The sequence below is a fragment of the Caloenas nicobarica genome, chromosome 3, assembly GCF_036013445.1.
Source record: "Caloenas nicobarica isolate bCalNic1 chromosome 3, bCalNic1.hap1, whole genome shotgun sequence".
NCBI classification, from domain to species: Eukaryota; Metazoa; Chordata; class Aves; order Columbiformes; family Columbidae; genus Caloenas; species Caloenas nicobarica.
Window position 1 is genome coordinate 120,625,612 of NC_088247.1, and position 24,603 is coordinate 120,650,214.

Here is a 24,603-nt window from a genome sequence, read left to right on the forward strand (position 1 = left end):
ATCAAGACTGCGAAAACATGGATGAAAGTAGGGAGGCACCAGCAAGGTTCTGCAGCAAAGGATAGGGAGGCAATTACCAGTAACGTGGTACTGTATGAAGCAAACTTGATTTCATAATAAAATGAAACTGAGGCAGCTGCGGTTTGAAGAGGTAAGCGAGTTTTTAGCAGGGGATACAAACCCTCTTCTGTTTTGTTAAACTGAATGGCGACAGTGCTCTATACTAAAGGAAAATGCTAGAGAAGAAAATCAGCTCAATGTTTCTGTGCATTAGGGATCCAAGATGGCATAGCGCTGTTGATGCAATTATAGTGTCTTGCTTTTCTAGCCACCTATCTGCATATAACAGCTAGCTGTAATTGCTAACAATTAGCAGAAGGGGCTGCACTTTGCTCCGTGTCAGAGGAAATGCATAGCATGCCCTATAATTCATCTTTCTGACCCAGTTCAGAAGAACCACTACTCACACTGGCAGGAACTGGTTTGACAGAAGGCAAGTCAGCAAGAGCTTTTGCTCAGTCTCACTCCACTGGCCACAACAGAAGTTTGTACCAAAGCTATTGTTCTAGGTAACTGCTGTTCTTGCTGTAACGTTTAAGGCTTGCTTTTAGATTAAAAAAAAAACCCCAAACCTATTTTCTTCGTATGCAGCAAATAACAAGGGGAAGTTCATAGACAACATTAATAGACAGGCTTGTAGTTAGCAGATGAAACTCAAAAACACAGATAAATATTTTATTGGCTAAGGAGGAAAAGACCTGAATTAGTTTAATACTAAATTCAAATGAATTTTTTTGTAAAGCAATATTTGCCTACTGTTCTGTTAGGAGTCTAAGCCTATGGAAGCTTTTAGGCACGGCTATTAAATTTAAAAATCAAGATAGATAGCTTGTGATTTATTTCTGATCATATCAGCTGACATCCTTCCTGCCAGTCCAAGTGATTGAAAGGGAACAAAAAGCTGCAAGTGCCTCCCTCTTCAGATGAATAGAGGTATTAAATATAATACTTTCACCAACTGTTTCACAGTTTAAGTACCAATTTAGCTCTTCAAGTAAATTAAGGCTTGTCTAATGTGCAATTCAGTGATATAGTAGGAGTTAGAATCTGGCTCTACTGTTGCAGTTCTGCCCCTGTGAATATACTGCATTGACTTGTCTTGAGTTTAAGATGTCTTTAAAACAACTAAGTTAAGTACTTGAAGTTAGAACTTATAATCAAGTAGTTTATTTTTAATAACAAAAGTTATTATTGGAAGTCACTGCTAGATTTGTGTGAATCTGCTAGATTGTACTTTTAATTGTAATTCAATTGGAAGTTATGGATTCAATACCCATGTGGCTAAAAAGGGATCACACTGATGTGGAGATGTTAGCTAGGCATAGCTGGAAATGCTAAGTACCTGTTCTTGCAATTAACATTCTGCCTGACAAGAAGCTCTGATGCATTTACATTGATGCTGATGCAGAGAACTGTTCTGGATTGTAGACAAACCTACAGGATATTCCCTGTCTGATGTCACTTATTTCTTGCTACTTGGTATAACTGGACATAAACTGTAAAACCTCTGGGGTCTGTAAAAAAACCTTAAATGGACAACAGACACTCTCTCCAAGCCTCTACTGTTCTGTTCTTAATTTTTCACTCAAAATACTCTCATTCTGAGGTTACTAACAGTTCTTGCTCAGAAAGTTCCCTTAAAGTTGATGGGGAATTTTGATCACATTAGAGCAGATTCAGTAGCAGGGAAGAAATCTTTAAGAACTGTTGTGGAACTTCCATTTCATTATTCATATTACAAAGGGGTTTCCCCTGCTTTCAGCTTCTGTGGAACAAGAAGTAACTTTTAGTCTACTGTACTTGTGGGACCTTTGGGAATTCCTACCCATACTTACAAAGACTCAACCCCTCAGTGCCCTTACTCTTCCTTTTATTGCCCCATCTGTTCCTGTAGCCTTGATTTGAGAGGGAGATGGGCTTCTCTGGGAGCAAACATAGGACAAGGAAAATGACTCTACTTGTCATTAGCTTCCAGTTTTCACTAGCCACAGCCCTGACAAGTGAGCCCATATTAGGAAAATTCTAGTTTTGAATGCACTTCTACAGCCCAAGCACCCACACTTGGTTCCTGGTTTGTCCTCTCCTGAAGTTTTACCAGGCCAGGCAGAGGCCTAGCAACCCAGCAGTGCAGATGAGTAGGCAAAAACAGCAGCAAGAGCTTTCTCTGCCACCTCTTTCTTTTGGTTATGTAGGAGAGGAAGAGAAAACCACTGTCTCTTGCATCAGCTAAAGCTGGGTAGATTGTTTATACTCTCCTCCCAACACAGTCCCCTCCTTTGGCTCACTGTGGGCAGGGCTAACCAGAAATCTTTTGACAAACTCTACTGAGGGAAATGTGGCTGTACACAGTTATGCTTTCCTGCCGTCTGCAGACTTAAGGCATCACTTTGTGTTCTGGTCATTCTTCAAATTTTATTTGGCAACAACAGGCATGGGAAATTATGCTATGAGAGAAACAAGCTAAAGTGAGGTCATGAAGTAATTCTGTAATTTGCAGATCTGGGGTCTAGGCACAGGTTGTTTATAATTTGTGTGTCTTCTATGTAGAATCTTTGTGGTACCAAAGGAGAGGAGACACAACAGAAATGAGATGGAGATGCTTTACCTGTAGAAGAACTAACACTACACTTCAAATAACACGGTTAATCTCTAAATCTGTACTTTCAGAAGAAGTAGGCCACACACTGTATTACATATTGACAGGTCTGTTCTAGAGAATAGAAATGTGAAAGAACAAGACTGTTCTTTGTGCATTTTTTCAAATTATAAAAATATTTTTTTTAGTTCTAAAATGTTCCTGAATATGCATTCCTAGAATAGTTAAAACTATTAAAACTTAAATGCAGAAATATTAATTTATTAAACTTTATTGTTTCGAGGTAAAAGAATCATTCAATCTTATCAGTTCTATTATAGATAAAATAGAGTACTTTACTTCCAAGGAGAAGATAGAGATATAATTTCAAATTGAATCATACCATTTAGGAGAGCTGCATATACTAATGAAATGTGAAAGCTCGGTGTGGGATCTTTAGGAGGTGTACAGTGCTGGGACTATGAAAGGAGAAAAGATGGGTTCTTACCATCTGAGCAGGCCCACTGGTTTGCTGTTAGAATTGAGGAAGCGGTACTGGTCTGAGCAGACACCTCACCAGACACCTGAGGATCCAGATGCTCCACCCTGGCGGGGAAAGAGTGGAGGATTTCAGACAGCTCACACTTTGAGACATCAGCAATCACCTGCTACCAGGCTTCTCTGTTTCTGGGTCAGTTAACTCAAGCTGCCAACTTCTTCAGCTGGTACCAAATCATTGCAACAAAGTTCCTGGATTTACCACTATAAGAGTTGTCATCATCAAACTTGCTAAAACAATGCAGCCAAATGTGTCACAAGCTACAGGTTACTGCAGTGTTGCCTCACCACTTGAAGTAGAGCTGTGAGTTCTAAGTATTTCCTAGGTCAATGCTCCTGATGACTCCTGACAGCTACGCTAAAACCGGGAGCCTTCCATATTCCGTTTGGCATTAGAAAAACAACTCAAAAGACAAACATTTCTTTCTACCATTTAACTCATTTCAAGGGATGTCTGTCAAACAAGAGCTCAATCATCCAAGGTAGATGGCTTCTCATCCTTCAGCCAGTTGTCTCACCTCTCCTAGATGGCTGCATGTTAAATATTAACAATAGTGTTTCTCTAGGAACAGTGACGAACAGCACTGCTGAAAATGCTTGCAAACTGGATGGTGAGGATGAAAGTAAACACATCTAAAACGGTTTAGTCAAATCTTTATCTCCATGTTATGAATTCTCAGTATAACATTTTTCAGGAACTCATGAGCCAGCTGGTGTTATTAACACATAACTACTACATGGGCTATCAACTTCTACTAGCCCATCTTTAATTCCTAGAAATTGCTTTATGCCAAAGTCATTAGTGCCTGATTAGAGCCCACAAGAACCAAACTGATGAGCCAGGGGAGTTCCACAGTGTTGAATGCACAATTGCATATTACAGACTGTTGCCAGAGACAGGGAGTTTAGCGGTTGGTTAGTCAGGCTTGTACAAAAATGCTTCTGTAGTTGCCTTTAAGGGCTGGTAGTTTATTGGCAGTTATTTCACCCCTGGATCACCAGATTCTTATTCAGACCCAAGACCGTGGATTTTTCCCTTGCTTGCTCTTTTTTCTTTTGTTTCACAGGAGGATGAGTTCACTCTAAAGCTCTGATTTGAACAGAAAGACCAGGTTTTTGCTGAAAATGTGTAATTGTGAGAATCAAAGTCATTTAACTATGCAACTTTGTTTAAAAAACCCCCCTGGAATACAAACGGTATACTAATATTTCAAGGTCCATAATTTACTTTTCTAATTTTTTACTTAGACATTCTCTTTGGTTTCACATATGGGGAAAGCTCATGATTGGAATTTTTTTTTCTCTAATCTCGCACCATTAGGACACATACTATATGCAGTATTTAGGTTACAAAACCCTAATCTGTTTAGCTGTTACTGTGATGTTTTTCAAAAGGACTTAATTTCAGTCACTTTTACTGCAGTTTTGTGGCGGTATTTTTACCGTGTAAAACCGAAGGTATTTGGAAAAATGCTGCTGCAATTTAATTTATACTACATGGAAGAGAAGCTGGATTTAGCTTGAGATTTTTTTTTTAAATGCTTCGTCAATAAACTGCATAATCTATTAAGCAGATACGGTCCCGTATGTTAACGCAGTATTTGAGATTTGAAGCACAAGTGGCTAGAGACAGCTTAAGGACAATGGCTTAGGCGAGAGAACTGCTAGTCATCATTCGCTTTTCTGTAACCAGGTCGCCCCCCCTCCCCGGTGACTCCCCGCAGAAAGCTGGATTTTGTGCCACCGTGGGTGTGCCTGCATTTCAACCTCTCCCCTCCCGAAAGGCCGCGCTGCGGATCGTGCCATTAATATCCCGCTTTTCTCCTCAAGGGCGTTAGCGACTCCCCTCCCCTCCCCTTTTCGCCCCACTTTTCTTTCCCCCACAACGAATTTTTCCTCACAGGCACCTTTTTTTCGGGCGGGGGGGGGGGGGGCGGGAACCGAAGAGCATCATCCCCTCGGCGCCCGCGCGCGCTCCCGCCTCACGCGCCGCGGCCGTTGGGCTCGCGCGCCGCCGCTCCCGCAGCGGCTCCCTCGGCCCCGCCCCTTTTCTAATTGCGCCGCCATCCCCGAGCGGCGGCCGAGGAAGAAGGGACCCGGGCTGGCGGAGGGATAACGGGCAGCCGCACGCAGCCCGGGGGCGGAGGGATCCGTACGCTGGAACCGCCCGTAGCCGGGGCGGGAAGGAGGGAGGAGGGGGCGAGTGATGCGGCGCGGCCGGGCGGGCTGAGGCGAGGCGGCCGTTATCCGGGGGAACGGGGGTGGGAAGCGGGGCTGGTGCGGCGGGAGGTGGGGGCAGAGCGGCGGGCGAGCAGCCGCACCCGACGGCTGGGGCTGGGGAGGGGGCGGCGGGGCCCTGAGGGGAGGGGACGGGGGAAGGGCGAGGTTGTGGGGCGAGGCGCCGTGTGCCGCTGCCGTCCCCGCGTTGCGTCGTAGTTTAGTGGAAAAAGGAAGGGGTTAGAAAAGGGAACTGGGTTAAAATAGCCGCTGGTCCCTGCCGGGGGCTGGTTCCGTCCCCCGGGGGTCCCTGGTGTGCGGGAGCGGCCGGGCCGAGCGGTGCGGGGGGTCTGAGCCCCTCGGGGTTGTCGCGGTGGGGATGAGCTTGCGGAGTTCTACTGGAATTTCTCCTTTTCTGAGGAGCTGCCGCTGCTGAAGCAGATTTTTCCTTCCTTTTTTTTTTTTTTTTTTTTTTTTGTCTGATGCAGAATCCCCGTAGCTAGGCAGCCTCCCTCTTTTCTTCCCGTCCTTCCTTCCACCCCTCGGTATGTAGGAAGGGAGAGGCATCAATGGAAAGGCTGAAATACGAGTAGATGCGCTTCCAAATGCCTTTTTTCTTGGAAGAGGAAGATAAATCCCAGCTGCCAATGCACTGACTTTTTTGTTGCCGTGGAATTGCTTGGTAAAAATGGGGTTCACTTACTCCAGCTAAATCCTTGGAGCGTGTCAGAGAGTTGCTACGGTGGAGGACTTCTCGTATTTTTTTGCATCAGTGGAGCTACGTTGATGTTAACCATTTTTTTGTAAGATGGAGAACGAAATATTCACACCCCTTTTGGAGCAGTTCATGTCTAGCCCTCTTGTCACCTGGGTAAGCGTTCATTTTTCCTCACACGTTATTCATTTATTTGCTCATTGTTTGAAGATAAATGCCTTGCGGCAGAGAATGAGGTGGAGTTAGCGTCATGGTGATGCTGATTTTGTTTTAGGTTAAGACATTTGGGCCATTAGCTGGAGGAAATGGGACCAACCTGGAAGAATATGTGGTGCTGGTGGACGGTGTGTTTCTCAATGAAGTCATGCTGCAAATGTAAGTGCCTGCAAGTTGTGCCTTGGGTTTATTTTTTGCTCTTGGTTTTCTTGTACATTTTGCTTTCTTATGAATGCTCTTTTTTTCCCCCTCCATATTGACCTTGGTACATTTCTCTGTTTTATACCTGAATTAGTCATGTAGTTGGTTAAGGGGAGACTTTGGAGCGTAGCAGATGCTCTTTACAATTTAATATCTGAGTGATATATTTGCGGCATGTATAGTGTAATACTGGCTGAATCATGAGATATAGAACTTACTGGAAAATTGGATGACTGTAAATAGCTTCCCAGATTTCCACTGAGAAGCATAAAGATTCGTGCTACTGTAAGTCCTGCTCATAAACAGAATTTTGAATAAATTTGCTTGGCTAAAAAGATTCTAATCCATATCATAGTTCACATTACATGCAACTTACACATCGCATGTGAGTCACATAATGTTGTTTACTGAGCAAATGGACTGTCCTTTAACTCCTTCCGCTTTATTTTTCACAGTTCCAAATTAGAGTAGGTAGCAGTTGTGCAGTAAAGCTGGTATTGTAATTAAGAGTGTAGAATGTTTTTTGGGTATGAGCCACAGAAGAAACGTTTTTACAGACTTTTGTAAATTGTTTACTGAAAACTCTGATTGTTAGAAACATTTCTTTACAATTACAGTGACTTTTTGTTGATCATAGTTTTGACTGGAATGTTGCCCACTACTGTAATGCTAGAGAGTAACACTTTTGTCAAGTGTCTAGTGATAGAATCATAGAAACGTTACCAGTGGAAAAAAAATTATTCATACCTTTTTTTTAAAAAATATATTTTAAGTCTTTACAGAGAAATACATCTTTTGTTTGTATAGGTATGAAAAAATGTACGTTTATGGATGGCTGGATAGATGAGTGTGTGAGCAGCTTGTGGTGACAGCTGCTCCTCAGGAACTGCTGGGCGTTGGGCATCCTTTTACTCTCTTTAAAGTTTTTGCTCGTATTCAGTACTTTAAAAGTTTTTGCTATTGGTATTCAGCTTGTATAACTCATCTACGTAAAAAGATCTACACGTTACCACATTTAAGTTTGAATGGACGTATTTTTGAAATCAGTATTTTCTTTGTCACCAATTCTGTGAATTCCAAGTGTTTATTTCTGTAATACTGAGAAACGTGGAAAACTTGGTGGAATTGAACTTCTTAAAAAAAATCTTGAGTGTATTTCTGGCATATATTAATAAGAATTTTAAGTGATACATTCACAGAATCGTACCATTTTTATTTTACAATTGATTTTTTTTTTCTTGGACTTAATATAAATCAAGTAGCTTGTCAGTTATGACCATGCATTTAACATGTAAAGCTTCTATTTGGTAAAAACGTTTGACAGCTGGAAGGCAAATTTAGTACTGGAACTGGACCAAGGTGACTTTGAAGAGTATGATCTTGAAATTAAACTTTCTCAGCAAGTTTCTGGAATGCTAACATTATAAATTGATATCCATTATGTGAGATACACATATGTGAAATGGAACGCTGCAGAGAGGCAACATTCTCATGCTTAAGTCAATGTGCATTGAATTTGGCTTTGACTTTGTACGTGCATCTTGGACCCCAAACCATGATTACTGGAGTTTACTTGAGAGGTTTGTGCGTGCGTATAAATACACGTGGGAGATGTGAATTTAATATAAGATGGTTCTGTAGTCAGAACAATTAAAAACTGCCTTCAACTATGGTGCATGTAAAAGGAGCAGTGTACAAATACAATTCATTTTACAAAAATGTAACTACACTGGAAGGTGTATTTTATATAAAATAAATTTGGGGGGGGACTGAAATGTGCTATGGTTGATTACTACTTAGAATTGAAGTTTCCAGAACTGTGTTCTTCTTTTGGAGGGTTTTTATTTGTTTTGGGTTTTTTGCCAGGATTGGAAGAGGAAAAAATGTTTCATGTTTTGCCGACAGATTCCGTCTCTGGTGAAGTCGCTGTGGAAACCTGTGTTAACTTCTAGTCCTGCTCACTTTGAATATCCACCTATTAAATGTCTATCTTCATTTGCAAAAATATTTAAAAGATGCAGCTCCAACTAATCAGTATTACTTATTTTCAGTATCTTCCATTTTATTAGTATTTCTCTTTTTTGCTTTCAGTCTTAACTACCATGTGTTGAGGAAATGTGGCAGAAAAAATTGTATCACCTGACGTCAAAAGCAAAATATTTTTCTTCGGAATGTTGTTTTGTGTTTGTTTGCTTGTGGTTTGTTGTTTTTTTTTTTTTTAAGCTCTCAATGACTGACTTCACATGAGAACTAGAGACTCGTGGTTAGGAGCGATGGTGCTGTTAGAAGCTCTAGAGAAATGTTCTTGCAGAAGTCACCAGGAGTATCATTTGTAGAAATGTGGAAAGTACCACTAGAAGTTTTTTTTTAATTCACATGGGTGGTGTTATATGGTGCTTACTATTTTCTTTGGTTTTGAGCTATTTCAGGCTGTTGGTATTTTGGTGTGAGAATAGAGCTAGTATGTACCTGTCAGCTGAGGACTTTGTGATGTGGTGCTGGTGTAGGTTGGCTCCTCTGCTTGAAAAGCCATTTAAAGGGCATTGAAAGCATGAGCAAGTGGAGGCTGCTGGACGTGCTGTAGTCCTGCCTTATATGTACTGGAATACTTTGTTTTTGGCAAATGTTGAAAAAACAAATTCTATATCCATAAAAGTGAGTGGTAATATATTGGTTTAGACATGGATTATAAACAGTGACATGATCAAAAAAAGTGGCTTTGTTACTTAGAGAAGGTTTTTTTGTTCAGTGAAAAAAAGAGTTAATCCTGCCCTCCGTCAGTGACAAGTGAGAGTTTGTTCGTATGGCATTTGTTTCTCCTTGTGCTTGTCTAGACCAAATTTATTTTCAACGATTGTAACGATTCAGGCAGAGGAAATAGATGTCACCATTGGAATACTTGCAGGGTAGTGGTACCGAGGTGGTTGGGTTTTGTCAGCATTGGGTTTATTAGTACCTGATACGTGAGCAAGAATATTTCATTGCATTCCTTGTATGTCTTTTGCTTTTTGACTTCTTGGACGTTTTAGTGCACATGAAAATTACAGAGATTCCATTCAGTGTCTGGTTACATCTGACAGCTCTTTCTTTGCTGGAGATGCTACAGGCCAATTTTATTAGTATTTTTAGAAAATTATTTTTAATTAAGGAGAGTTCCAGTGCTATAATATTAAACTCCTAACTTGAGAGAATGTCTCTTATTTCCTGTTTAAATTTAGGTCCTGTTCTTCAAAAGTATTTGGTTACCTACCTTCTGCTGGGATCAGTCAGTATCTGATGCCTCTGGATAGGAACCCATCTGTCTTTCTAAATCTGAGCCTTTATCTTGGTGTTCTTTGATACAAAAAGGAACTACGCTTCTTGGAAATAAATCAGAATGCAAGAGATCAGTGCAGTGGTGTCCATAGCAGGGAGGTGGAGGAACATGCCGAGAATACTTCATACCTTTACCGTACCTCTATATCCTAATACTTTTAATGTGTGGACTGCTCGTATGCTTGAGTAAAATACATTGTGTATACTACTATAATAAATGAAAAAGTATAATTCAATGGATTAGTCACCTGTTGCACATCTATGTGCCATTACAGTAAAATAATACTTAGTTGTCCTAGAGATATTTTTCCAGAACCTAACACCACCTTTTTTTTTTTTCAGTCTTAGTGTTGTACTGTTTATATACTCTTCTGATCCCAAAAGATAAAGATATTCTTACAGAAACACTCATTTTCTGAGTGTTTTTTTTAAATTTCTGGTAGGTCTTGTTCTCTGATATTTGTTAATTGAATTCCAATAGAGTTGTGTAAGAAATGCTGAAAATCTTTTAATACAAACTGTGGTTCCTAAAACTCGTTCCTGTGAATAAAAATAGACAGCTGCGAGTAGTTACAAGATTGGGACTTTTCATTACATTTAGCACCCCCATTAATATTTGGTCAAGTAACAAAGGCTTGAAACAGTTTGCTAGTTTTAGTGGGTTTATTTTATTATGCATTGTGTTTGTGGAAATGGATCTGTTTTAAAGGAACTATTGGCAAAATACTGTATGCAGAGTTGGAAATGTATAGAACCAAACTCTGAAACTTGAGTTAATTTAATCCACTGTCTGGAGAACCTGTCTGCTTTCATAACTTTCGTCTTAATTGAATATGTTAATTGATACTATCTACATCAGTTGCTGCACCCAGGCATGCTGAGAACTACTCCAAAAGGATGAAGCATTTTCTTGTTCTCCTGTTTTTTTCCCCTTTGCTGTTCTCCCACTGTTTTTCACTGCCTGGATCTACACGTGAGCATTTGACACCCTTAGAATTTTCCAGGTGGATGGGCTGACTGTTCCACCACTCTGGTGCTGTGCGCCCAGAATGTGTAGACAGCTTCATTGACTCCTTTTCTGAGCTCTTAGTCTTCAGTTGTATGCTTTTTTTCCAAAGTGTTGAGCTTGCCAGCCCATACTTCTGGCCTGCTTATATCATTCACTGAAAACTGGACTCGTGTCCAGTGGCTGAGCCAGCTGCCTGGCTCTGGGAAAGTGCCGGAGCAGGCGCTCCCCTCCAATTCACTCTCTTTTCTGAAGAACATCTAATAGCTGGGCAGGGAAACGGAAAAAAGTTTTGGGGAAAATGAAATTGGTGAGTTCGGCAGTAAAAATATGAGCGCGTATTTTAGGAAAAAGTCAAATATTACTAAATCTGCACCTCCATCTCGTTCTTGCAGGGAATGGAATTGATTCACACTTTTCAGATGTGCTGTTGGGCTTCTGCAGATGCAAGGTGGCACATGTCACTAGTTGAGAGCTGTTTCTCCTAAGAGTGCTTCTGCAGTGGTAGGGCCTAGGTTTTTCTTAAGAAAAGCTGAATTTACAACACTCAGGTTTTTTGTAAAGCAGCAAATTATTTAATAAATGGTTCAGCAGGACGTGCACCATGCTCAATATTGTTGGAATTAAAACCTTTTGATTACAAAAAAGGAAAAGATACTACGTATGGTATAATGATGATGAATTTTAGACTTGAACATCTGCCTGCAGTGAGCTTTGAACTGGGCAAATGAGGTGGACATAGGCTAATTCTTGGACTTCTGAGATGACTTCTGAGGTGCTTAGGGGTTTGATAGCTAAAGGGGAAAAAAGTGTGGGTTGAACATGGAATGCTTAAAGCGTTTGTCTATGTTTCTGTTTTGCTAGGGGTTTTTATTCTGTTGTACCCTTTTCCACACTTGATGTTCACTTTCCTTCATCCTGTCTACTCTGATTTCTGTGCAGTAAACTATTCTGTAGTTCACTCTTGGCTTTTGCAGTATTTTGAAGATTAGGAAATAAATAACCAAATCTTCCTCTGCATGTATACATCCACTTCTTTGCTTTTTTCTGCATGTGCTATCTTGAGTATCTATCTTTGATTCTGTCTCCTTTATTTCTTTTGGTAGTGTGCTACTTATCACATCCTTAGTCTAGGCAAATAGCTGGGCCAGGGAATAAAAGCTGAGTTAAAAAATGTTTCTTAATACATACGGAGGTGCTCTATTAAGTCTATCTACCTGTTCCATAAATAGCAATCTGAGTTGAAAGATCTAAAATCAAAATGACTTGTTTCAGCACTGAAAATATGCTGGCAAGGAGACAATATAAATTCACTGTGGCTTTACAGTTTTATTTTTAGGGTATTTTGCATTTCACTCTCATTCTACGTGCTGTTTCAAAGTACTCTATGAAGATAATGAAAGAAACTTACGAATAGCTTTCTAAGCATGTATTTTAGGTGTTGCATTGTCAGGAAGGGTAAGTAAGAGAGTACTGCTCAACTGTGTGCTCCTGTGACGTGACTCAGTTCAGGCTGGTTTATATGTAGAGACGTGGGTACCACATTGAAGACGACGGGGCAGAGATGCCTGAGCGAGGTAAGGGAGGAGATGCTCTTTACCTGCCTCTGCTCCTCTGCTGCTGTGGTCGTGCCTCCCTGCCCTGTAAGGAAAGGCAATACACATCTCGTTTTTCTCTAAATTTATACCACAAAGGTTCAGAGGTTTAACTTAGCTATGAATATATCCTACCTGGACTGATCAGCTTGCATCTTTCACTGGCAAGGCTGTATTTTTGGAGGTTCCATGGCTAGTTTGGAGATCTCTGCGCCACAAACCTTTGCAAAGTATTGCTGTGGTCTGATTTTTTTTTTTTAATAAACTAATCTGGTTAATTGACAAATTGGTTGCTAAATCAAACACATCTTAATCCTATGCTAAATTTGAGGAGCTTACTTCTAGATTTTCCTCATTTGTTTCTTCGGTGAAAAAGGAGCTTTTTAGCTTTGTGTTCTTTCATATGTTCCTCCTTCTTTTTCTCCAAACTAAATACCAGTTTGTTGCCTTTCTTGTCTTTCATACTGTAGCACTTTTCCCTATGTCATAATTATTCAGGGATAAAGACATTTTTCAAAATTCCGCTTTGTTGGAGCATATGACCTCAGTGGTCAGAGATTATTTGGTAATAACCGTGTGTGAGTCTATTTGTTTGCTTTGTTTTAGAGAGTCCTCTATTTATGCCTTAAGATGCTCCGAAGAAGCACGGCCTCTTAGGCAGTTGGATTTACAAAATACATAGGACTAATTGATGTTAGAGTGTTGAATTGGAGCAAGGCTACTGCTTGGCCCGGACTTGGTTGATGTGCTTACTCTGAGGAAAAAGCAAAAATTATCTTATGTTGTATTTTTGGATTTGGAAATCATAACAGATAAACTCGTAAGCAGCTTGTGTTATATTCCTGGCTGTTGAGTGAATCTTTGTGTTGCACACTTAGATAAAGTTAAAAAATTGCTTCCTTTTCTGTAGTGATAGGAGATAGTCCACTTAGGTTTATTACAGAATTATAACTTATTTTAAGCTGCGGGGAAATATTTGCTCTAGTTTTTGTTTGTGTGGTATCTTTGTTTTTCTTAAATAAACCCTTGAGCAAAAATGTCTAGTGTAATTTCCTGGTAGCTTGGGAATATACTTGCTGTGTATTCAGAGTATTGTGTATGCCAGACAAAAACAAAATACGGATACTAGTTGGTGTATGATAGAATGCAGAGAAATGTCGTAACTAAAAAGTGCTGGTTTGCATCTTAGCAAGGATATTAATATTAATGTTTTAAGATGAAAAGAATGCACTTATTTTACAGGCCCTTATGTGTATGCTTATCTTGTAGCTGTGAGTAGTTAACAGGGGTACAGTCCATGTACTGCTCTATTTATATATAGATCAGCAGGGGCTTGTACGTAAATTGATGTGCGTACAGAATTTCCAACACATCTCAGTTAGTGTGCTGAAGCAATGGAGTTGCTCACGTGGCTAAAATTTTTACAAGAAATGTAACTTGTTTTCTTTGGCAATTCCTGTAGATCCAGGAGCCTTGCATTTGAATTTGTCTCATTCTCTGGAATAATCTGTACAAAGGACTCAGAACTGTCACTTGGTAGTCTAAAAATTGGTACAGAAGAAGATGACGTATGTTTTATTGTTATTAATTTACTTATAGAAGCTTTATTGTACAGAAGAAAGGCAAATTCTAGAGTCATGGTGTTCTAACCAAAAGTATTAACGGAAATCTGCGTGGCAGTATTTTTACAACTTAAGATCTTTTTAGTCACTGAAACTGCAATATTCAGGTAGCTTTGGTGTCATCTCACTAGGCTGATTTCACATCAGCATTTCCCTGTGTTTTTTAAATGCTCAATGTGCTGGGATGGTTACCTAAGGTCAGAGTGTTTTAAATCTCAAGTACTAGCTAATTATTTTTGAGAATTTATAGCTTCAGCAAGGTTCGAAGTAAAGAACAAAATGAGTGAACATTTTCCCAGGTTTTCCAAAGGATAAATTATTTTTGGTGGTGTTATGATTACCAAATAAAGCAAAGTTTGTGCTGCTGTGGTGTTGGAAGTTTATTAGAGCAGAAGAGAAAAACTTGTATATACAAATTTAATAATATCTTAATTTTTTTTTAAGCTTAAAGAAGACTGTGTGTATGTGTATTGCTTTTGAATCCTACAGAAATTATTTTCCCTTATGTTAATGTTTTAAATATCTTAGGAAGCATGTTAGCTCCACAAATATCATTTGGTAAGGCCGATAAGTGTTTATTTGCTCCGTTTCTGTGCTGCTTGCTGCTTCGTATCTGGCAACTCTCTGGCGTATTCTGCTGCTTTTGTAACTGTTTCTGATGTTTCTTCCAAGTACTACCTGTATGTTTGCAGGATGTTCTTTCCAAGGTAGACTGTAAAAACATTTTCTCACTTCACGACCTCTGTTTGGTATCAAGTCATGCTGCACCTTGTGGTGCAGATCTGGGCGTGCTTGCTTAGGTAAAGCTAATTTAACGGCTTTCACAGGATTACTGCTGGTGTAAATGTTTGCAGCGTTTTAATGGTCAGTTACATCGAGGTGTTAATCACAAAGTCAAATAGTTTTCAGTTAGTCTGTTAATTAGTATTGGACTGAATAGATCTTAAAATTTGAACTCATTTGAAAAATGACAAACGTTGGCCCTGAGAAGGAGAATAACACATAGTACTTAAAGGAAAAAGCAAAATTTCAGTATTCAGTATTTTTGGTACTTTGTTTCTGCAGTATGTCCATCTCCTTTCTTGCTTGTCCTTTGTAGACTTTATGCTCTTGCATCCTGTGCTGCCTTTTTGTTTTAGTTTAATTTGGAAAGTAGGATAGTGCAGGTACTACAGCAGTCTAATTCTGCCTTTTGAAACAGTAGATGCTATTAGGCCTTTTGCGATTCAAACAAACAAAACCACCAAGCAACAACAAAAAAAGCCCAAACCAGAAGAAGACGACCCTTATCGGATATTTAGATTTGTTGAAGTAGTAAAGTATGTTTTCAAACTTTCTGGTTCTCATCTGTTTGCTCAAAAAAAGTTTTGTCAAGTTGTTTTGTCTAGGAATTCTCAATTATTTAATAAGTGGGAGTGTTTATTTTGTGTGTTAAGCATTCTGTGATGCTCTGGATCCTATAGATTTTCTTTTCCGCCAGTGACAGTGTTTAATTTGGTGGAAGACCCTTTACCTTTTGCCAGCCGTGGAGCAGAGGCTGCTCCACGTTCTCATGGATTGTTGGGGGGAGCTCCCCCGGGTTACTCGGTGCAGTGAGTAGTGATTTCGGTATTTTCAGTCTTTGGCCAAAAGCTTTCAATTTGACATAGTACCTTTTAGTGTGAAAGGAAAAGAGTACATCAGATAGTCAAGTTGAAAGAGTAGAAAAGTCGTTTCATATTATGTGATGATAAAGACAGCTGTTGCTCTGTAAGCTTGGAAGTTAGGATTTTTGAGGGTGTTAATTCAGTGATACGAGTGTGTGCTTAGTAGATGACAGGTGAACTGGTTTATTTCCTCTCTTACTTTCTCCTGCCTTTCACTCACCTGCATGCATCTTCCCTATTACTACTAAGGAAAAGAGAAAGGACAAACCAGAAATCTGCGCTGTTCTGGTCTCTGCCTTTTTAAAACCCTGGGAGGGAGAAGTTAAAGATCAGTCACCAGACTTCTTGAACGTGCCATGATTTTGTCTGGCTGTTGGCTCATTCACATGTGACAGATGTGAGGGGATGTCTCTTCGTGCAAATAACACCACGAGCGGTGGGACCACCCAGCAGAGCAGTTGCGGGTCAGAGCAGCCCCGAGGTCGGGAGGCGCAGCAGGTTGGTATTGACGGAGGAGGGAGAGACGGGGTTACGCGGCACAAAAGGCTTGTGGCACTGCTTCCGATACAGCTATTCTAGCGCATGTCAGCCATGAGTAATTGGACTGCGAGCACCAACAAGAGAGCTTAAGAGCTGTGCAGCTCCCCTGTGAGCAGCTCAGCCTGGTCGGATGCTGCAGAGCTGAGGCAAGGAGTGGGAAAGCTGTCTGCAAATGCTCAGTGTCTACTCGCATCTTCTTGGCAGTGTTCTTGTGATTCTCACCAGCCAGCTGATTTGTCATAGGCCACTTGGTTGTGTTTTTTGTAAGCAGGCATAGAGCTTCAGTCTCCTAATAGTTTATGATGTTGGACGTAATCCTAGAGCATGTGGTTTTGTGCAAGGGACAGAAGGCTTATGAAGTTAGAGTTGCTTCTAAAACTCACATTAGCATAAGGCAAAAAACTTTTGAAATTTGGGCACATATAGTTAGTCTTTGCTAAGTGCAGAGTTAGCCAAGTGTCCTTAAATTGAGATACTAATATGCACCTTATTTTGCGGTAAAGGATATCTCAGCATTTGTAATGATACCTTTAGATGTTTGAGCAGATGTTCATGTAGTTCTGCAGACATTTTGACTGTGCATTGATTGCTGCTTGAACAGTATTGTCTTAAAGGCAAAAATACAGGTCTTTCACAAGAAAGAGGTAGGTTGTCATAAATGCCCACTAAAAAGGCAAAGAAGAGTGGTTGGTATAAATCACATTTGCTTGCTCATTGCAGGTGAGGCTTAGAGCATCCTTTTCCTGGATCCTGTGGAAGCGCACAAAGATACAGTGGCTAAGCAGGATTCAAAACTGAACACTCGAACAACTCTAGAATGTACATCCCTTGTGTCTTCAGCAAGTCAGGCTGTGGTTCTCCACTTGTGATAGTCATGTGCACATTGCGTAACATCACTGGGCCATCGCATCGTTCAACATCGTCAATGCACTGCAGCCTCAGGGTTTGCTGCATGGCTTGCATGATGCTCTTCAAGAGGTGGAAGGATTTTATTGCCTTCTGTTTTTCAGATAAGAACGTGCTGAGTTAGTTCTTTGCATGCTTCAACAGTGGATAGTCTGTATCTTGAATTATTCTTTAGAGAAGTCATCCATTTAAATCCATTTCTATCAACACAGAAAGCCTGATGAACATGTGCCAGAGGTAGAGAAAAGAAGGTACGCGTCTTTTCTTCATCTTTTTAATAGGTTTAGCATGGAAATACTCTTTGGCAGCAGAAAATGTTCATACTGGTAGATGCAGGAGGAGTTTGAAGTGTGCAGTCTTGTACCAGCGTTTCTAGAGTCTGCGTGATCACCAGGTTCAGATACTGACAATATTGTACTTCAGAATTTGCCCCATTTGATGCTGTAACTCGATTGTAAAGATTGATCAAACAGTACACTGGGGAAGGCCAAGGCTCCTTTTGCCCAGTATGCAGAGGTGCTTTTGATAATTTAATTGCCTCAGTGTACCGCTCTGTCTGGTGTTGCTTCAAATATTTAAAGCAAATTGGAGATTATCAGTTATTCTCCAGGGAAGTCCTGATTTTATTTTAACTTGCACAGTAAAAGGACACTGCTGTATCAAATTTCTTTGCAAAACACATTTTGTACATGTTTATTTTCTCGTTAACAGTAAATAATGGCAATGCTGCTTTATTATTTGAAATCTATCCAAAAATTCTCATACCAGTAATTATTGGAATATTTTGCAAAGCGCAGGAGTGAGCCTCAGTGTTCCAATTATAGGGACTTTGCAAAGACGATAACTTTATTGGGCAAGCAGCATTTATATGTAAATGTGAATACTGTGCTACTGTAAGCTAAACCACAGAGTAACAGTCAATATTTATTATCCTTTGAGCTGTACACTTGCGTAGGATTTTTTCAAAAGTGCTTGTTTCAGCATTTCACTATACTTAACAAATACATTTGAACAATGATATGTATCGAATGAGGGTACGTTATAATACTAGACTTAATGATTAAGTACCATCAAGGAACAGATGGCAAGAGAGGACACAACTGGTTTGCAGTCTGCATAGGTTTAAGCATGAAGCCATTAAGATATCACATTCCCATTTCTGATAGATTTTGGTCAATGAAAAATTAAAGACACGTAATCCCTGATTATATGAGGTCTCAATCTGTAATTCATGACACTGGTAGTATTTCAAAATCATGAAGTTTTTGCTATAATGAGTAGTTTTAATCTAAGGCATTATTGGGATAGATGCTCTTGTCTGTTTTTATGGCTATTGAAATTAATGTATCTTGTCATAAGTAGGTTGCTCTTAAATGTAAAATTGCTCAAGGGTATCTTTTACTGCTCTGCTTCCTATTGACTTTGCACAGATTTGCCCTATTTTGCCAGGCTATTCGCCACTGAAGCAGTTCAGTAGCTCCACCTAATAAAAGGAGCAATTCAGAGTTCAGAGCGTGTATTGCCTTAAAAATGTTTATAGTGTAGCTAGCACAGTAGCCACTGGTATCTTCTGTTTTTAAAAAACCAGTTCTTTAAAGCTACCTTTTACAAAGGTCTATTTTAGAACCGGTTTATTTTCGACATTATTTCATTGGCATATTGTTGAATTCCCAACAGCATGTACCAGTTTATTTCAGTGGTATTGGACCAAACATATTCTAATAAGCAGAATTGTTTAGTATTAATAAAAATGTAATTATTATAAAAATTTCTTGGTCATAAAAATTGGACAATTCAACATAGGGAGACAAGTAATTTATTAAAATCTGTAATAAATTAGTTGCCAAAAAATGTAAACTAATTTAAAGATATATGCTCTTGAAAGCAATACAAATATTTGGCAATTTTAGAATTTTATCCTTCTGTATGAAAAATGTTTGCAGATTATATTTCATTAGTTTTTTTCTGTTAGTTATTTCAAAATGCTTTAGAAGAAAATTGGTATGTCTATTAGTGGATTGGACCAGTCTGACAAAATAGAGTTATACAAACAACATATAATGGAAAATGTGTCGCTAACATCATGCTGTGTTAGTTCCTCTTTGAGAGGAACAAGTTAAGACATCAGTATTTAGGAAGATGGACTATATTGACTAAATAAAGCTTATTTTAAATGGCGTTTTGTGGATTAAAGAGGCTGCTGAGCTTCAAAGCTTGAGGCTTGGAGAGAATGAGGCCTGGTTATCAATATTGGGAGTGAAGGTGTGTTTATTTTTTAAAACCATGACACTCCTGCTGAAGGACCTAATGGCAGTTCATGGTGTGAGCAGTGATCTGTCAGGCCTGTTCCTGGCTCTTCAATGTACTTTGCCGCTCAAAGCTCGCCATTCAAGCATAGTCTGAAAACTAGAAATCAGTGACCGGAGATGAGGGAACGCTGGTAAATACAAACGCTGCAGGATTCTTCTACCAAGCAGCCTCTAATTTAGATGTTTAAGTCGTTTAGATGTTTTGGGTCATTTCTGTAGGTAGCCTATTAGTATTCTGTGTTTACAAAGTATACTCATTTAATGACGTGGTTAGAAAGATTTAAATTACTGTAGTGCGGAGTTAAAGTCCCTTTTGCACTGGAAGGTATTCAGAGCAGGATTTCACTCCGGGAAGAGTTAGAATCAATTTTTTATCAGTAAAAGTCAACCTAGTCCTTGCTAACATGTTGACTGAGAGCGCCAAAGACAGCTTACCTCCCTCCTTTGAAGAATAATGACCCAATATGACAATCTTTACCAAAAAGTGACAAAATCAAAGAAATACAACTTCCTACTAGCAAGAGTGGGTTACTGAGGGTACGTGTTTAACTGTATTAAAAATGATTTGTGGAGGCTAGTAGTGATAGTACTGATGTGTAAGTAACTTAATTTTGTCAAGCCTCAAGACCAAGAAGTTAAGCTTCTTGTTACCATTCTTGTTACCTGTAGCCATAATCTTTTGGAAAAAAAATAAGATTATTGAAATAAATTTATTCTGTGCACTTGTTGTCCTGAGCCTGACGCTTTTAATTGTTGATATTTCTGCACTAGCAGAGGATCATATAACTGGACTATTTTTTCAAGTGGTAAGGATCCACTTCCAGCGCACATCTGGGGTTTTCCCAGCAAAATTCACAGCTTCACTAAACTGTTGCCTGCAACTTATGGCAAAAAACCCCTACAAAACCCCAAACCAAACACAAACAAACAGTTGAATGCTTTCTCTTTTGAGTTACAGGAATGAATCACTTTGACCCAAACCAGCATAATTTTTATTAAAAAAATAAAAGCCTGGAATTTCCATAAAATGAGAGAAATGCGTGTCAGCCATTCATTTGTTCTAGGTAGATGAAGATATTCACCACATTAAAATAATTATTATACTTATATGAATTATTATAAGAATTATATTATTATTATTATATATATGGGGAGGAGGATACCTGGGGTGAATTGGTGGAAATAAAGGAATGGTACTTTACTTTCAACAGTAGTGTACTTTACAATTAAAAAGATCTTTTATACGTGTCAGCGTTAAGCTTGACACAAGACTAATAGAATAGAATTTCTCATTATCTTTGTTAATGCATAATTTGGAAGACTTGATCCATACGCTGTTGGATTTCTAAGGATTAAGATGGAAAAAATGAAGCAAGAATGATTTGCTGTAGCGCTGTTGACAAAGTATCTGCTAAAGCGTTCTAAAAATGCTCAGTTAGTATCTGTTAGTGCATTATTTGAGAGATGTGAGTTATTTGTGCTGTAAGCAGAAATGCTGGTAGTTGGGATCAAAGTCCAGGAACGGGTATAATGACATCCTATGGTTCCTGATCTTGCCCACGTGTTCTGACTTCTGATTTCAAAAATGGATATTCATATAACCAAGTAAAACACAAAGCACGTGTGCTGTATCTCTGGTTTATGCAAGTCCCAGTAATGAAATATTGTACTGCAAAACATGAAGGTGACAGTGGTGGGGAACTAAGAACTTGTGTCCCAAGAAATCTTAGGCTGTAATTGCCTTTTTTTTTTTTCTTTTTTTCCTTCTTCCACACAGATATCTTTGACATTGATTGTTTCTGCTGTTGTTCAGGAATTTGTTGTTTGTGTGCATTTCCCATTTGTTTTATTCAGATAGTAACAATTTGTCTTCAAAGTGTGTAAAGATTTGTGTTTACATACCATTATGAAGACATAGTGCTAGTTTTTGTTGTTACAAGATCTGTCTAAATTCTCTAGTACAACTTTTGAAATGATAAGGTGTGAAGCCTGAGCTTTTATGGCATTTGTGTTTTGAATTCTTGTGGTTGCACACTGATTTTGGTGTTGATACTAAAATAAGAGCTATTGCAATATCCAGGAAGCTCCAGTGCTGTGTTTTGGGTGCTCTAAAAGGAGAGTCATCCACAATGTGCGGCTGTAGAAATGCTGCTGAAGAGGATGAAAAAGCCTGGAGATAATCCCATAGTCATTAAGATTAAAGATGAAGATTAAGGGCCCAAATCGGCCTTTTGTAGATATGAATGTAGAAATAGGAGAGTTCGGCTGATCTCTGCATGCCAGCAGGTCAGCAGGATTTATCCTGGATTTTCTCTTCTGATTTTAACAAATGTGAATGAATTCAGTTTGGAGAGGAGTTCAGTTCTGCACAGCTGCAAAGCAGAATCAATTTGAGCTCATTTAGTTCCTTTTGCAGTTACAGGCTGGCTGAATTAGTAAATCCAAAGTAACATCTTGGTCCACTGCAATATTCAGATCATTTTTGAGTGTAATCCTTTGCCTGTGTTGAATTTCGGTGTGCAACTGTAGCAAGTATCTGTGTAAAAGCTATGAAACTTCACATGCGCCATCTCATGAGTTCTGTAAGCCTTTGACAGGCTGTTGTGGGGGAGTTGCATTGGTTCTGCATTGTTTTCCTTGAAAAATCACAATGAATGGTTGTCGCGCTGTCTCGTATGTAGTTAATAACTTGGTATGTTACGAGGTATTGAAAAAGGGTGACTCATCTGCATTTCCTCAGATCCTTCCTACTTTGTGAAGGAAAAAGGGATTGGTTTCCTCTCTGAAGCCAAGATAATTCAGACAAAAATCTGGTAGTATATGAGAGTACATGACAAAAGCTCCCACTAATAATCCCTTCGTTGACAGACTTGGGTCATCTGTAAATAAATTAAAAATAATTTCATGTGTGTTAGCATGATGGATTTCATATTCCTCATTGTTCGAAAAGTTAAAACTTACATTCTGGTTTTGTGCCTCATGATAGTAAACAGCATCATATAGTTTTTCAGTGTATAGACGCTGGTTAATGTAGCCACTCTGAATTCTGCTATTTGTAACGATCTGCATCAGTGAGAAGGGTTCCTGATGTCTCAGTGTGTGCTGGAATATTTAGGTTATAGCTGTGCTCTGCTTTCTGTATTCTGTCAGGGATGGGGCTGCTGGGGGGAAACGCGGAGCTGCAAAAACTTGCTCGTTATATTGATTCTCCAGTAATTGCGATGGGTGCTCCCTGTTACATACTGTGTTAATAGGCAAAAAGGGTGCAAATCTGGCTGGCTGCGTCACAGACAGATGTTTCAAGTTATTTATTTCTGCCTTTGGCAGTCACTTCCACAACTACTTATTTGCTTGTGGAGGGAGAAAAAAGGCGTGATAACCAAGACAAGAGGTTGTTGTGCTGGCACATTAACTGTATCATTTGTTATACAGAAAGCTTTAAAGATTAATGTTCAATGTGTTTAATTTATTATTTTTTTTTCAGTAATCCAAAATCTGCTAATCAGAGGATAAACAAAAAAGTAAACAATGATGCATCGTTAAGGATTCAAAATTTGTCTATTTTGGTGAAACAAATAAAAACTTACTATCAGGTCAGTAGTTGTTTCTTATGTTTTGCCTAGAATTGTTTCAAAGTATTCTTTTATAGTTATGCCTCGAAGGGTAACAGTAATAAGATTTGTATTTTGAGATAGTGTATGGATGGTTGTTTATAAATCCAGTAACATATTTTATCACATTCAATTCACAGGTGTAGTAGTCTAGAAGTGTATGTGAATGATGATATGTTTATATAGTAGATATTCTGCATCTTTGCTCTTACAGTACATTAAGCAGTATCGGTTTTTATTTTCTGAACTGAGGCAAGTTTTGAGCCCATGAGAGAAAACTCTTCCTAGGTCCCAAAGCAGCCTTTGAGCCCCCACGTTTCCTGGCAGCACAGGAGTGGGATTGTTCGCAGCAGGTGATTCAGGAGAACTGAGCCCCCTACAAGTTCTGCTGGGCTTGGGAAATTTAAACCGGTGAGATTCCGTCACTCCCATGGGTGCTCTGTCAGCCTCGTTTGGCACATGATGTGTGAGTCTTTAATAAAATAAATGCTGATGAACTCAAAGTTTGTATGAGCAAGGCAGAATTTTGTAAATAGGCTTAGTTTATTTTTGCAGGTTAAACAACAGTTAAAGGAAAGATGTGAATTTCGAGACATACAGGTTCCAGTTTCACATTTTTAATAGCAGCAGTCGTTTCAAAAGTCAACACAAACTGAGAGCAGTTACACCAAGCTTGCTCATGAAGTTAACACCGTCTGACAGAAAAGGTGGTAGACAGCTCTGAAAAGGTGGAGGTGTTGTAAGAAAAAAGATGATAATGTCACTAATCTGTAGAGGACACATTTCTTGGTTACCCCTGCTTGTACTCTGCTTCACAGTAAGAAAAGCTTTATAATAACATCATGGAATTATTTGAACTATTATTAAAAAAAAAAAAAAAATCAAACCCACCAAGCCCCTGATTTTTAATGTGATTGTCTTTTGTAGTAGCTGTATATACTCATCGAATTATTTATATTTTATCTGTTCTTTATTCATTTAAAAATTCCTGTGGTACACTTCATTTTTTTAAAAAAAATTCCATTTGAAAATTAACTTTGTCAATATCTTAGAAGTACAAGAGTTACGGTTGCTTGACGTTCATTATATTTGCATAGGTCAAAGGTATTTTCTACCTCCTTATAATTTGTCTTTGGCATGTGCAATGAGAGTACCTATTTTTCAATCTATTATCAATCAGTTCAATATATTTATTTTTTTATGTCCCATATTAGCTGGTGGGAACTTTCAAGCATAGCTATAGCTAAGAATTTCCACAGGTGTTTTTCAAGTAATATTGTCATTTTTCGAATTTGACATAATATTAGTTAACTTATGTTAAGTTCTTAGCTTACAATACGACATGTGCACCTTTGGGACGTAAAGCGGTGATGGTTCTGGAATACGTTGCTTTAGAGTGTGAACATTTTCTGTATTAATGAATCCAACACTGAGGAGAAACAAAAAGCCGGACTCCAAAGCTGCCTGCAGGATGGCATCTGCTGGGTATAACATCTGGGAAAGGAGGGAGA

The 24,603-nt window shown here is 39.1% G+C and overlaps 1 protein-coding gene across 5 annotated transcripts in view; it reads left to right on the top strand.

Annotated features, from left to right (window-relative positions):
• Nucleotides 1-5,272: 5,272 nt before the first annotated feature.
• The window catches only part of CCDC88A (coiled-coil domain containing 88A), a 64,907-nt gene continuing 45,576 nt past the window's right edge, over nucleotides 5,273-24,603 (top strand). For all 5 annotated transcript variants that reach the window (XM_065630720.1, XM_065630719.1, XM_065630721.1 and 2 more), the window contains exons 1-4: nucleotides 5,273-5,345; nucleotides 5,899-6,281; nucleotides 6,400-6,500; nucleotides 22,966-23,074. In XM_065630720.1, the coding sequence (XP_065486792.1) occupies nucleotides 6,219-6,281; nucleotides 6,400-6,500; nucleotides 22,966-23,074 (273 nt within the window). In that variant the 5' untranslated portion in view covers nucleotides 5,273-5,345; nucleotides 5,899-6,218. The remainder of the gene's footprint in view (nucleotides 5,346-5,898; nucleotides 6,282-6,399; nucleotides 6,501-22,965; nucleotides 23,075-24,603) is intronic.